This window comes from Arvicola amphibius, chromosome 9, assembly GCF_903992535.2.
Source record: "Arvicola amphibius chromosome 9, mArvAmp1.2, whole genome shotgun sequence".
NCBI classification, from domain to species: domain Eukaryota; kingdom Metazoa; phylum Chordata; class Mammalia; order Rodentia; family Cricetidae; genus Arvicola; species Arvicola amphibius.
This window is the reverse complement of record NC_052055.2, coordinates 42061206-42076155: the sequence shown is the minus strand read 5'-3', so window position 1 is coordinate 42076155 and position 14950 is coordinate 42061206. Positions and strand designations below refer to the sequence as shown.

The 14950-nt window shown below is 51.9% G+C and overlaps 1 protein-coding gene across 3 annotated transcripts in view; it reads left to right on the top strand.

Moving 5' to 3' along the window:
* Positions 1-14950, top strand: part of Scube1 (signal peptide, CUB domain and EGF like domain containing 1) — a 117357-nt gene that overhangs the window by 90757 nt on the left and 11650 nt on the right. For all 3 annotated transcript variants that reach the window (XM_038342917.1, XM_038342916.1, XM_038342915.1), the window contains 6 exons: positions 96-218; positions 4348-4464; positions 5790-5912; positions 12645-12764; positions 13043-13147; positions 14016-14132. In XM_038342917.1, the coding sequence (XP_038198845.1) occupies positions 96-218; positions 4348-4464; positions 5790-5912; positions 12645-12764; positions 13043-13147; positions 14016-14132 (705 nt within the window). The remainder of the gene's footprint in view (positions 1-95; positions 219-4347; positions 4465-5789; positions 5913-12644; positions 12765-13042; positions 13148-14015; positions 14133-14950) is intronic.

The following is a 14950-nucleotide window of genomic DNA, read 5'->3' as shown; positions in this document are numbered from 1 at the left end:
CGGGTCAAGGCCAAGAAGGCAGGACGGCACTACCCCTTCCCCAGGCCAGCTCCACTATGGCACCTGAGCCTGCTCCCCTCCCCCAAACCCCTCAGACGTCAACGAGTGCTCGGTGAACAACGGAGGCTGCGACCACTTCTGCCGGAACACCGTGGGCAGCTTTGAGTGCAGCTGCCAGAAGGGCCACAAGCTGCTGACAGACGAGCGGACGTGCCAAGGTGAGCACCCACGGGCCCCAAGTGCCACTCACAGTCAGCCTTATGGTCAATGCCCCTCCTGCCTTCCAGATTCTTTCAGACTCCCAGGAGAGAAAAAAACATTCAAACTGGTTAGCTCAGGATACAGAATTCTCCAGAACTTGGCGCCTGTTCTTGCCTACCTGTCTGTCATGACTTAAGAACCCTGCACTCTAACCCTGCCTCCTTAGCCCCTTCCTAAATGAGAAGAGCCAGGCATGGTGGTGCATGCCCCAGTTCCAGCTGGACATGAAAGTGAGATTGAGTCTAGCCTGGGCTGCACAGTGAGACCTAATCTAAAAATTTATTTACGGGAAACTAAGACCCAGAGGGAAGCCACCCACTCTCCCCTCCCATCCATGCCTTCCTCCTGCCGGCAGCTCATTCTGAAGGGCACATACTGCCTTCTAGTGGAAGGCATCATACATCACGATGCTTTCCCACAGCAGAGGTTTGGCTTCTGCTGGGACAAGGATAACTGTGGATCTGTGGATCTGACTGGACTAAGTGCCAAGAGTCACAGGACAGCCCAGTAGCCTCTAGGATGCAGGCATCCCAGGAGAAGGGAAATCAAGGAGATTCTGGGGAAATTACTGGTGACACGCTGGACAACTTATTTCCCAAGACAAACAGGGAGTTGGTTCATTAGGAGAGGGAACTTAAGTGCATGAGACCTTGCTGAGCAGGTCCACTGGGAAGGAGGCAGGTACCCTGGAGAACCAACTTGGGGAGAAAACATATGAAAAGCATCCGGGCCTCAGTTCTAACCTGACTATTCTGTCAGGGTCTGGCTCTTTTCTTCCCACAAGACCCCTCTAATTGCAGAGCAGGCAGCTCTTTGATTATTAAACTGGCAGCCTCTGCCTGTAAATACAGTTCAGTGTCGCAGAAGTTGAGGCCCTGAGGTCAGAGGTCCTGGTAAGAAGGGTGCCAAGAGGTACCAGCAACCGACCTGGCCTACTCACTGGGTCAAGGCTGGCCACAGCCTCCCCTAGGCCAGGCCTTACTCCCCTGGATAAACATGCTGGCCCATCTTTTCTAGACGCAAGCCGGTCAGGAGCCCCAAGGGATTTGTTTCGCCATCAGTTTACCAAGCTCTATGGAGGGCTAAGGGCAGTGGTTCTCAATGGGTGGGTCACAACCCCTTTGGGGGGAGTCAAAGAGCCCTTTCACAGGGGTCACATATCCAGATATCCTACACAGCAGATTTTAAATTGCATTCATAACAGCAGCAAAATTACAGTTATGAAGTAGCAATGAAATAACTTTAATGGTTGGGGGTCACCACAACATGAGGAACTATATTAAAGGAAAGGGCTCACAGCAATTAGGAAGGTTGGGGAACCCTGGCCAAGAATCTTTGACCTTCAATATGCAACCAACCCTGAGAGAACAGGCCAGGAAGTAGGCACACTTGGGTTTCCGCACCAAGGCCTTGCTGGAATACAACCGCACCTAGGGAGCCCCATTTGTATCTACACCCCTTTTCCAGCCCATCTACCTGAAGGCTCCCCAAGTCCATCAAAGAAGAGTCCAAGCTTCTTAGGGACCCCTAGCACCTTCCCACTGCCCTCTGACCCTCCCCGCCTTTGCCTGGAGCCTCCCTTCTCCTTTCCAAACAGGACCCATTCACAGCTCAGGAGGTCCTCCCATGGAGAGCTCACACCCTCGTGTGAGCGCCCACAGAACATCATCTCCCTTGTATTAGGGTCTTATAAGCACATTTTGAATAAGTATGACATCACTAGAGTCAGAGCCGATGTATTCAGAGAACAAACTCTTAACTGCTGTGCCCATGGAGGGTCAGGTCAGGGTCTGCTTCTCAAGAGAAATGAACCACGTGCTCATAGGAGGCAGTCTGTCCTAAACACAAACTCTGAGGGAAATATTATTATGCATACATTAGTCATTATTTTATTGCTATGAGGAGACACCATGACCAAGGCAGCTCTTATAGGAGAAACCATTTAATTGGGGGCTTGCTTACAGTTCCAGAGGCTTAGTCCATTATTGTCATGGTGGGGAGCATGGTGCTGGAGCAGCAGCTGAGAGCTACATCCCAATCCACAAGCAGAGAGTGAGACAGGGCCTGGTGTGGGCTTTTGAAACAACTCACTTCCTCCACCAAGGCCACACCTCTTATTCCTCCGAATCCTTTCAAACAGTTCCACTCCCTGGTGACCTTGGGAGACATTCTTATTCAAGCCACCACATCCCATTCCCTGGACTCCCTAGGCTCGCAGCCACACCATAATGCAAAAAATGCATTTAGTTCATCTTCACAAGTCCCCAGTCTTTCATAATCTCAAGACTGCTTGAAAATCCAAAGTCCAACGTCTCTTCTGAGACTCCAGGCAATCTCCTAAGTGTAATCTGTAAAAATCAGATTTGAAAAGTAGATCACATACAACAGCACATAACATACATCGCCATTCCAAAACAGAGGAAAGGGAGCATAGTAAGGAAATACTGGACCAGCTGGGCAAACTCTAAACTCTGCATCTCCATGTCTGATGTCAAATTGTTCTTCAAAACTCCAACTCCATCCAGCTTTGTTGAATGCAGCACACTTATCTTTCTTGGGCCGGTTCTGCTCCATTAGCAGCGCTCTTGGCAGGTATCCCATGGCTCTGGCATCTCCAATATCTTGGGGTCTCCAGGGTGATCCAGGTCTTCACAGCTTCACACAATGGCCTCTGTGGGTCTCCATACACGGGCACACCCCCTGCCACATGCCTGGCCTCAAGCACCTTCCCTTAGCCCACCCCACCAGATTCCACAATCCCTTTCTTGTATTTTTTGGCTCTAAAGCCAGAACCATGGATGATGCTGCCAAATTCTACTTGCTGGGCCTGAAACTTGGCCCTCTGATCAGTAACATTTGTATTGGCTTTTAGTTGTTGATGGCTCCCTTCCCTGCCTGTGCTTCCTTTAATTCCTTTTCACTGTTGGAATCTTAGCTGGGTTGGGTCTTGCCCTGAGGTCACCGCCCTCTTTATTCCATTTAGCACCCGCCTTTTCTTTAAACTTTTTATTCCCTTGAGCTCAGGACTCGGCTCTAACGCCACCTTTCCTGGTGCTGCTTTTCTTGTCACACTGTATGTCTTCTATTTCTTTGTCCAGCTTGTTCCTTTTCATTGTAGGTCTGCACAGGGGTGACTACTGATGTGTCTGGGAGGCAGAGGCAGGAGAGTCAGGAATCCAAAGCCAGTTTGGGCTACGTACTGAGATCGCATGCACACACCCCAGTCTCAAAAGTAAAACCAAAGAAGGGTGGGGAGGTGGCTCAGTATGAAGCTCTTTCTGAGCAAGCTTGAGGATTTCATATTCCCAGCAGCCATGTAAACACCAAACTCGGCAACACGTGCCTGTGAACCCAGCGTGGGAAGCAGGGTGAGAGACGAGGACTTGCAGGCCAGTCCGTCTAGCTAACAGTGAACTTCCCATTCAGTGAGAGACTGATGGCTCAGCGACTAAGAGCATGAACTGCTCTTGCAAGGGACCTGGGTTCAGTTCCCAGACCATATCAGAAGGCCTGTAACTCCAGCTCTCTGGGCTCTGATGCCCTCTTCTGTCTACCTTGGGCACTGCACTCACATAATTTAAGACATAAACATTTTTTTTTAAATAATTAAGATGGAGAGTAAATGAGGAAGATACTCACTAGTGACCTCTGGCCTGCACATGTATGCACAGGTAAACATATGGGCACACACACATGCACACATGTTCATACACCACATACGCGCACACACACACTCTAAAGCAAACATAATTATCTTTCTTAACCACGGGTTAATGAGCTATTAACATAATAGAGGTCCATAATAATCTTCTACTCATGATATTTTGCCCCACCCACTTCCAGAACAGATGTGAGGGGAGTCTGTCCCAGAAACAGGGCTAATAGAGGCAGGGTGGGAAAGTGAGCAACAAGAAGCACATGCACACACCCCAGTCTCAAAAGTAAAACCAAAGAAGCCTAGTAGACTGTGGGAGGCTGTGCTGAGCCTGGGGTCCCAGGGACCCCATCCAGAGGGGATGTTCACTGGGTGGCAGACCTATCTAGTCACTTCATATTGACACCCGTGCTCTTCTCCTGTGGCCACAGACATCGACGAGTGTTCCTTTGAGCGGACCTGCGACCACATTTGCATCAATTCCCCTGGCAGCTTCCAGTGCCTGTGCCACCGCGGCTACATACTCTACGGGACAACCCACTGCGGAGGTCTGCAGCCCGCCCGCCAGGGCCATCTCCCCCTCGAGGCACGCACCTGGCCATATAGCCATCAACACTGCTCCCCACACCCCAACCCTCACCTTGACCCTGGTGGGCCTGGGAGGGACCTTGCAAGGCAGGGAACTTTGGGAACAGAGGGATCCTGCCAAGCACAGGACAGGGTAAAGGACAGAAGATGGGAGAGACGGGAAATGGGATACCACAGGGTACCTTAGCCAGCTTGGAAACATAAGGCCCAGAACCTCATTTCCTGGGGTGCCCCAGTCCAGAAGGGAGTGACCGGTGCACAGAAAATTCCAGAAAGTGCACTCTAGAGGAAGGAAGGATGGTGAGGCAATGAGAATCCTAAAGGAGGAATGTTTAGGTCAAGAAGGGAACGTGATCCAGTGGGGACAGCATGTTCAGAGTCACAGAGGGAAGGGTGTCCCAGGGATGAGCCCACAAACAGCGGGAAACAGGGTAATATCCCCTAGGGAGATCCATGCCCAGGATGTACGGGGCTGCCTGGCCTGGAGGATGCTTAAGGGCACACACAAAAGCAGGAAGGCTTGAAGCAGTGTGCAGTACGGTGGGACAAAGGGCTCTGCCTGTGGAGGGAGTGTGGGATCCAGACAGCCCATAAGGGAGGTGGTCCATGACCTGAAACCTTGGGCCTGTGAGGTAGGGTGGGAGCCAGGGATGGAGAGAAGATTCAGGAGCCATCAGCCCAGGGCGGGGGGGGGGGGATGACTCTCGCTTAGGACCCTGGATTCCATATCCTGCACCAAAGGGAAAAGGAGCATAAGCTAAGCCACAGGGCCTCGGGCCAGATGTGGCTGATGAAGATGGGAGTTGGGGAGGGGGAGCACAGTCTCACTTCTTTCTCTGTGACCTGAGGATAGCATGAAGCTTGAGAGGGCCAGGTAATACTGGAGATGGATGAAGTAGCCACTGGGGGCTGATGCTATTGTCAAGGGACTCTCAAACACCAAGTGCCACCTCCCTGACTGATAGGACACTGTGTGCTGTGTGTGGCAATTGGGTGGCCTGGAGCTGGAAGAGCTAGCCCTTGCCTAGAGGTGGCAGAGGAGGGGGTCTCAGGCTGTTCCTTTCACCCTGGTGCAGAAAGGGAAACTAACGCGGGAAAGAGCCGATGCTTTCCCTTCGGGAGATGAGACATTCATGATTCCTGGGACCTCTCCCTGACTGCACTGGGGACAGGAGCTTCCTGGTCTCGGGTCCTGGGTGCCCTCTGCCCTCCCAGCGCCATGGGTGTGGCCTGGGCTGGTGGTTCCCACCCCCTCCTGCCCTCACTCTCGTGCCTGTGTTTCCAGACATGGATGAGTGCAGTGTGAACAATGGCAGCTGCGAGCAGGGCTGTGTCAACACCAGGGGCAGCTACGAGTGTGTCTGCCCACCGGGAAGGAGGCTGCACTGGAACCGGAAGGACTGTGTGGGTGAGTGGGGAGAGGCCACCTGCTGGCTGTGCCCTCTGTATGGGGGGGGGATGCAAGAGACAGTGACTGCAGAGGTAGGGGGGGCTCCTTGGGTCCTGGGTTAGTGGGCAGGAATCTCTCGTCAATGGGGTTGGCTAATGGGAAACAGGGCTTGTTGATGAGGGGCACATTGGCGACCGGGCAAGCATAGTGTCAGCCAGGGACACAGAACAATGGCTCTGAGGTGGGGAGACAGACCACAGAGCAGGAGATCTGGGAGTCTAAGTAGCCAATGCTTTGGACCTGGGACTCCCTTGGAAGCCGAAAGAGGTAGATGGATGGTCCCACCTTCATCAGGTCCTCTGGTCCTTCTGAGGAAGTTCCAGGGAGTAGTTGGCTAGACTCCCGTGGTTGCAATGGCAGCACCAGGCCAGCAAATTCTACCCCTAATCCCCACCCAGCAGCCAGCCCCTCGCAGGGCCAGCACTGCCTCCTAGACAGCCCTGGTTTCCTACGCCCTCTCTGCAAGGGCTCTGTCCTCTCTAGCTGCGTCCCAGTGACTCGTATTCATTGGTCCAGCGAATTAAAGATCTTCCGAGCCCCCACAGGCCCAGGGAGCAGGTCTGGGAATGCCATGTGCCTGTCCTCTTGGAACCCACTCTCCAAGTTGCTGCGCTGACGTGCTCTGTATTCCTGGACAACTCATAAAGGCGGTTGCTAGGCATAGTGACCTGTGAAGTCCCAGTTATTCCGGAGGCTGAGTCAGGGAGATCAAAAAGTCAACACCTGCCTAGCTACAGAGTGAGTCTGAGGTCAGCTGAGTGAATTCCATGAGTTCAGACAATTGTGTGAGATCCAGTGTAAAAACTGAAGTAAAAAGAAGGCTGGGGATATACTTCAGTGGTAGAGTACCTGCCTAGCACACATGAGACCCTAGGTTTAGCCCCCATTACAAAAACACTGAAACTTCAGAAGCTCTCTCCCAAGAGCCCTCCATCAAGACTTCATTCACTTAAGAATCAAAGCCCAGGTCCATCCTCGTCCCTTTTTATTCTGTTGTTTTAACACAGGGTCTCATTATGTTGGCCTGGACGGCCTGGAATTCACTATATAGACCAGGCTGTGTCGATTTCATAGAATCCTCCTGCCTCTGTCTCCTAAGTTCTGGGGTTATAGGCGTGTTCCAGCATGCCCAGCCAGAGTGCAGCTGTTAGACTAGCCATCAGACCTCCCTCCCTCCCTCCCTGCCTTTGCTCCGTGCCAACCCTGCACCCACCCTCCCAGAACCAAGGCTGTCTGAAGCGTCGGGGCTTATCCAGTCTCCACTGAATGCTGTGGCATGGGTGGAGGGCTGTCTTAGTCACTATTCTCTTGCTGTGAAGAGACACCATGACCAAGGCAGTTCTTAGAAGAGAAAGCAATTAATTGGGGACTTGCTTAGAGCAACCTTAGTCCATTGTCACCATGGTAGGGAGCATGGCAGCATGCAGGCAGGTGCTAGAGCTACATCCTGATGACACAGGCAGACAGCTCAGGCCTGGCATGGGCTTTTGAAACCTCAAAGCCTACCCCCAGTGATACACTTCCTCCAGAAAATTCACACCTACTCAACAAGGCCACACCTCCTAATCCTTATAATCCTTCCGAGTAGTACCACTCCCTGTGACTAAGCATTCAAATATATGAGGCTGTGGGGACTATCTGTATTCAAACCACCAGAAGGTCTGACTGCCCTTGGTGGCCTGGTTGTCACTGGTGGGGGGAGGGGGGGCTAACTGCCATTGGTCTGAGTGCTGTGTCGGTGAATGACATGTTTTACCACCTTCTCTTTTAAGTCACCTGAGACACTGAATGTTCTGGACTCTGGGCATGGGCTGACTGAGGCAGACAAGTATAACTGAGGATATTAGTAGAAGGTACTGGAAGGCTTTCTGTGTCCATGAGCTAGCAGGTCCAAATGCTAGACCCACAGATAGCCAAGGAAAGTTCCAGGTTGCTCTGCCGTCGGGGACTGTGACAGCGGCATGTCAGCCTGCTGAGCTCCCTGCTGTCCCACTCTGTTTTTCCACAGGCTGCGGTTTTCACTGTCATTCATTTGTGTTGCAGAGCTGAGAATGGAACCCAGGGTCTCCTGCATGCTAGTACTACCACAGAGCCACACCCCAATAGCTGAGGTTGACCTTGAACTCCTGATCCCCGTTTCTGCTTCCCAAAGGCTAGGATTATACACCCCGCCCCAGGGCAAACTTTTGGTGAGCACTCTGGGTTGCTTGGTCCCCATGAATGGCCTGTCTAATCCCATAATCTGTTTCACCCATTATTATTACGCCCCTCAAAAAGACATTGTCCCTCCAGTTCCTAGGAGAGCACAGGTCACTGAGAGTGTTGGAGTGGAATGTCCTAAAGTTGGAAAGATCTCAGAGCCCCCACTGAGCTGTCAGCCTGGTCCTAGTGCTATCAACCAGCCAGCTTTTCCTGAGCCATGTGACCCTTCTCGGTGGTGCTAGACTAGAGAAGAGGGGGGTGATAGCCACGGGTGGCTGGAAGGGATCCCCAAGGCTGTCTCTCCCAATGCTAGTGCCTTTCCCACCCTTTGACCACAAAGAACATGCCTTGTGGTTTTCAAACTGGCAACAGATGGAGATCTGATTATAGAATTCAGATAGTGGCTATCCGAGAAAAGGAGAGGCACAGGTGGGTCGTTGTACATGACAGGTTAAGTCAGAGGGTTGATCCTGAAATGCAAATGGTGGGAAGCCATCATGAGAAAACAGAAGGACATCCAGGTGTCATCTCAGAGCTTGGGAGGTGGAGGCAGGAGGATTGGGAGTTTGAGATTCTCCTTAGCCACATGGCAAGTCTGAGGCCAGACGGGGGTATACGAGACCTGTCATTTGAAGACAGATTGTCATTTAAAGAAGATTGAAGTAGGGCTAGAGAGATGGGTCAGAGGTTAGGAACAATTGGCTGCTCTTCCAGAGGTCCCGAGTTCAATTCCCAGCAACTACATGGTAGCTCACAGCCATCTATAATGAGATCTGGCGCCCTCTTCTGACCTGTAGGCTTCATGCAGACAGAACACTATACACATAATAAAAACATCTTATAAAGACTGAAGTGCAAACATGCTCCACGGGGCACATGGAGCTAGGCAGTGTCTGACATCTAGGTGGGTTTCTTCCTGTGGCCTTTGCTAAGCTGTATGACGTCAACCGTCTGCTCTGACTCCTACGTAGTCAGTTTCTGTACACTGGGACAGTCTCTGCAGAGCCTCAGCTAAGGCTTCTCCAGGGTGACCTTACATCCTAGAAAATTCATTTCTAGTCTTCCAGAGCTGCAAGGATAATGAAGACAGTGGCATTCCTAAGCACTTCATGACAAATTCCTCCAATAAAATGAGTCTTTATTACTTGAGGAGTGCTTCAGTGTACCACAAGTGTGAAGACAGAATGGCCTGTTCTGGCTCCTGTGAGTGCAAAGATCCCTTTTCAACAGGACTTCAGCTCATCTAGAAAACCACTCTTCCTGCATGTGTTCCTACCCACCAGGGACCCCGGGAGTCCCTAAAGCTCAGTTCCAATCTCTTTATATCTGCTTGGGGCTCTTGGCTCCAGCACAGTGAGGATTGCAGGGACACGGGAAAAGCTTCCCAGTTATGAGATGGTCCCATAGGGTGAGCAGATGTCTGTGGGGAGAGGAGTACCTGGGGGACAGCCTGGTTCATCAGATAGCATCCTCCTGGTTCTCACTATCAGACTGCTGCCATGCACCGTGTCTGTGGTAGCTAGTGGAGGCCCTGACCTTAATACTCAGGTCAGAGCAGCCTGCTGAGAGGGGGAGCTGGGGAAACCACTTCCTGTGACTTCTGACTCCTAGTTGAGGACCTTGGGGTTCAGCTGTGACCATGAAGTGCTCAGTTTTCTTAGCACTCTAGAGTTGCTCGTGACTCCACAGGTTCCACCATGGCTCTTTAAACATTTACCACGTTGTCTGTAGCGACAGGCTTGACTCAACTGAATAATTTCTGTGTGTTCCGGCTGATGGCGTCTCTCTAGGGTTTGCTTTTCCTTTACTGCCAATAGCTGCAGTAAGACTTAGCTCACATGCCATGCATGGAATTCACCCATGCAGTTCGGCAGATAGTGCAGTGGGGTTTCAGTACATCTGATGAGTTCCGTGAACCACGACATGACTCACCCGTGTGGAAGTTGCCCAAGCAGGCCATCACATGCCTTCCTCTGTCTCTCACCAAGTCAGCTTGCCAACTAGCCTGTCTCTGCCTCCAGCACTGGATTACAAGCCTGTGATGTCACACCCAGCTTCTTCTATGTGCCTTCTAGGAATCAGACTGAGGTCCTCCTGCTTCTGGGGCAAGGACTTTATCAGCTGAGCCATCCTCCAGCCCCGGACAAATGATTTTTAAAAATAATTTAAATATAATTTAAAATAATTTAAATATGTGAAATGGTGTTTTGTCTGCATACATGTCTATGTGAAGATGTCGAGTGCCCTGGAACTGGAGTTACAGTTGTGAGCTGCCATGTGGGCGCTGGGAATTGAACCCAGGTCCTCTGGAAGAGCAATCAGTGCTCTTAACCACCGAGCCATCTTTCCAGCCCCATAAACACATGATTTTCACGGAATTCTGTATAATAAAGTACAGAGCTCAGCTCCAAGGAAACAAGGGATTATTAAGAAAGAAGTCAGAAGGGGCTAAAGACCAAGGTCAGCATTTAAAGGCATTGACTGCTTTTCCAGAGGACCCAAGATCGGTTCCCAGCATCTACATGGTAGCTCACAGCCATCTGGAACTCCAGTTCAAGGGAATCCAACATCCTCATTTCGTCTTTATGGGCACCGGGCACACACCTGGGTACACAGGCATGCATACAGCGAAAACACCCATACGCATAAAGTTTTTAAAAAGAATGAAAAAAGAATAGTGGCTGGGGCTGGTAGCTCAGCTCAGCAGCAGAGACTGAACTAGCATGCGTGAGGTCCTAGGTTTAAGTCTGGATCAGAAGAATGGGATGACTGCAGGGGCTGGTGGATGCCTTGGGGAGAGCAAGCTGCAAGGAGGTAGACTCAGCATTGCCGAAGAAAGCACCGACCACTCAGCTTCTTGTACAGGAAGCTCAGCAGGGGCCTCTGTGAGGGAGAATTGTGTTTCAGGCTTGCTCAGTGAGCAAAGCCATGCGCTGATCCTCAGAGGAAGTGTGAGATGGATTTGTTTCAGGTGGTGTTAGGTTTGGACTAGAGAGAGTCTAAGCGTGACTGTGCCAGCTGCGAGGGGATGGGGCTTGATGCAGCCTTGTGATCTGGCTACTGGAGTGACTTCCCCTGAGCCTAGGCTTCCCCTAAGACTGACTCCGAGTATATGGCATGCTGCTGCTCTGGCCCAGAACCATCATTTCTTACTAATCAGATTCTCTCTCTCTCTCTCTCTCTCCTCATCCTCTCTCCTCTCTCTACTCTCTCTCATCCTCTCTCTCTCTCTCTCTCTCTCTCTCTCTCTCTCTCTCTCTCTCGTATATGGACATATCTGAATAGGTGTGTACATGTGTGTGTGCACGTGCATATGCAGATACACCCATGTGGGTGTGGCGGCCAGAAGCCTACATAAGGTTCTTCATTGGATGTCTCTGGGTATCTTTCTCTCTTGCCCTCCACCTTATTCTTTTAGGGCGGGGTCTCTCACTGAACCTCTGACTCATCAGTTCCACTAGGCTGGCTGACCAAGGAGCTGCAGGGACCCACCCGTCTCTGCTATCACCCTAATGCCACTCATCCTCCCCCCCCCACGCTGGGGTTGCAGGCATGAGCTACCACACCTGTTTGTATGTGCTGGGGAACTCTAACGCTCCTCAAGTTTGCAGAAAAGAAAGCACTTTACCAACTGAGCCGTCTCCCTAGCAGCTTTCCAGAGGATGCTTTCAGTCTTCGTTTATTTGTCTATTTATTTGTTTTGTTTTTGTTTTTCGAGACAGGGTCTCTCTGTGTAACCATCCTGGCTGTCTTGGAACTCACTTTGTAAACCAGGCTGGCCTCGCACTCACAGAGATCCGCCTGCCTCTGCTTCCCGAGTGCTGGGATTAAAGGCATGTGCCACCACCACCCAGCTTATTTATTTTTATGTGCATTGACATTTGGCCCACATCTATGTCTGTGTGAGGGTGTCAGACCCACTGGAACTTGAGTTACAGACAGTTGTGAGCTGCCATGTGGGTGTTGGGAATTGAACCCGGGTCCTCTGGAAGAGGAGCCAATGCTCTTCGCTGCTGAACTATCTCTCCAGCCTGATTTCAGTATTCTAACAATAACCATGGGAGATGTTCTAAAGAACTGCTTTGAGCATCTTCAAGTGCCTCCTGGATGGAGGTGCTGCCCCTCCCTGTACCCTGTACCTTGTACCTTGGTCCCTGCCCAAATAACCTCTGACCCAGGATGGAGCCCAGCACCTGCTCTGAGGACACACCTAAATGATGCTTTCATTGTCATCTGGTGCATGATTTAGAAAAGGGTTGGGGATTGCCAGAGAAGAATTCTCCTTTCCTCAAATACAAGACCAAGATTGTAGGGGGACAGAATAGGCTGACTGTAAGCAGCCAGCACCCCACACTACCAAATAGACCTGCATCTTCCTGTCCCCAGTCTGCTACAGTCTAGCCCTGTGAGGGGGGTTAAAAGACTGAACCGACCCACGTTCAAGGCCCTCTGGGCTCGCTCAAGGCCTCTCTGTCTCTCTCTCCTCAGAGACGAGTGGATGCCTGTCTCGGTCCAAGGCCTCTGCCCAGGTGCAGCTGTCCTGCGGCAAGGTGGGTGGCGTGGAGAACTGCTTCCTGTCCTGCCTGGGCCACAGTCTCTTCATGCCAGGTAACCCCTGGCCCTCTGGGTTGGGCTGGGTCAGTGTGTTGCTTCCTGGGGTGCACACCTGCTTCCTCCTGCTCAGCAGGACAGAGCCCAATGCAGGGCTCCCAGTCACAGAGCTGTCCCAGACAGCTAGCTGTCGGGCACTCTGTGGGCCTGGGCAGCCTCCACGGGAGCCAGTGTTGATCTTCAGTTCATTCAGCAACCTCTTGGAGACCTCAGGAATCTGGGACCCTAGGAGAGAGGTACACCCTAGCCAACCTTACCCACTGACCTCTCCACAGACTCAGAAAACAGCTACATCCTGAGCTGCGGTGTCCCAGGTCTCCAGGGCAAGGCGCTGCCGAAACGCAATGGCACCAGCTCCAGTGCGGGGCCCAGCTGCTCAGGTAACCTTGGGCCTGTCCACACCACACAGGCCGAAATGATCATTTCGTTTTTCATCCAGTGCATGATTTAGGAAAGAGAAGGGGATCACCCAGGGAAACGTTTTCCATCCTGGGCCCAGCCCACAGCCAGGGAGCCACAGGCGGCCTTTCTGACTGAGGTCACAGTAGTAGAGTGATTTAGTAACTATAAAATGTTGTGATCCCACGGCCCCTGTTACTGCCATTGTTTGAGACAGGGTCTCATATAGAGCCCAGGCTGGTCCCCAACAAGCAACGTAGCAATGGATAGCCTTAAACTTAGCCGACAGAGCGGCCCTTGGACAATGTGCTCGAGAGGTGCTCAGAGTCCCTGCCTCTCAGAACCACACCTGCTTCCAGTACAGCAGAGAATGCTGGGATGCTGTGCCTGACACATCCAGGAAGGGTTCGTGAGCTTTCGGGGTCACAGGACTCTGGTCCATGGAGCTGGGGTCTGCTCTGGAGAGGTCTATGGTTCTAGGTGTCCTAGGATTTGAAGCCCTCGCCCTTCCTTGTCCTTCTCTGTTCTCTTTCCTAAAAGCACAGCCATGTATATCTGTGACTGTGGTCATGAAGGAGGAGGTGCACAGTGTTCTTCCCCACATTGGGGGAAGACCTCTCCCTGGCCCCTGGCCTTGAGCTTGACCAGCACTTGCTTCAGGCCTAACAGGGAGAAAAATTAGTGGGGCAGGGAAGGTCTCTCCACCCAGGAGGGCTGCCGGGGCAGAATGGCCCACCCACCAACCCCCACCCAGCTCCAGAAGGACCCGTCCTCTGGCAGCCCCCGTCCCCCACTACCTCCTTGCCCACAGGAGAGGCCGCCACCTGGGGGAATTTTGGCTTTCCCCAGATGCCCCCACCACCCCCATCAGGCAGAAGGCCCGCTTCAAGATCAGAGATGCCAAGTGCCATCTCCGGCCCCGCAGTCAGGAGCGAGCCAAGGACACCCTGAGGCACCCCCTTCTGGGTAAGTGAACCATCTTCCCCCTGCTTACCAGGGAGCAGAGGTGAAGTCCCCAGCCATGCTGGGTGGGGTTGCCAAGCATAGGCTCCTGTCTGTCCTCCACCAGGGCCCCTTAGTCCTCTGAGTTATGTCTGGCCTGCACTAAGCAATTGTCATGAGAGGGAAACATGGGTATTGCAGCACCTAGAAGGCCACTGTCACAACCTCACAGAGGAGTAAATCACACACACACGCACACGTATACATACATGTTCTCTGTGACCTGGTGGAGCCCTGATGGAAGAGCTTTCAGGTGTTGGGTGGGAGAAAAGCAGGCAACAATGCAGTAAGAGACCAAAGAGGAAAATCCCCATCTCTGGTCCCTTGAGATCCTCCCACAGACCTGCGAAATAGAGCCCTCAAGAGGCTTTACCTGGGATGTAGGGTCTCTTGGCCAGACTCTTGACAGGTGATGAGTAGACACATAATACAGTAAGTATTATGGGGTACCTCCATATGTGATGATGTCATTCAGGCTGAGCCTGAGACTCACTTCAACCCCCAGTGCCTGTGAGACCCTGAGCAGCTCTGGTCTTCTTAAACCTTGGTGTCACCATCTGTTCCATGGCCTCCTGGACATGGAGGGACCTTTCCCATGGGAGTTTGCATGTAGGGCCAGGAAGGACCCTCCTTCCAACACAGATCATCTTTACCACACTGTACCAGCCTTTTTCTTTCGGGGCCATCGACCAGCTCCCAAATCATGACACAGAGACTTCTTATTAATTATGAATGTTTGGCCTAGCTTAGACCCATTTTTGGCTAGCTTTTTTTTTTTTTTT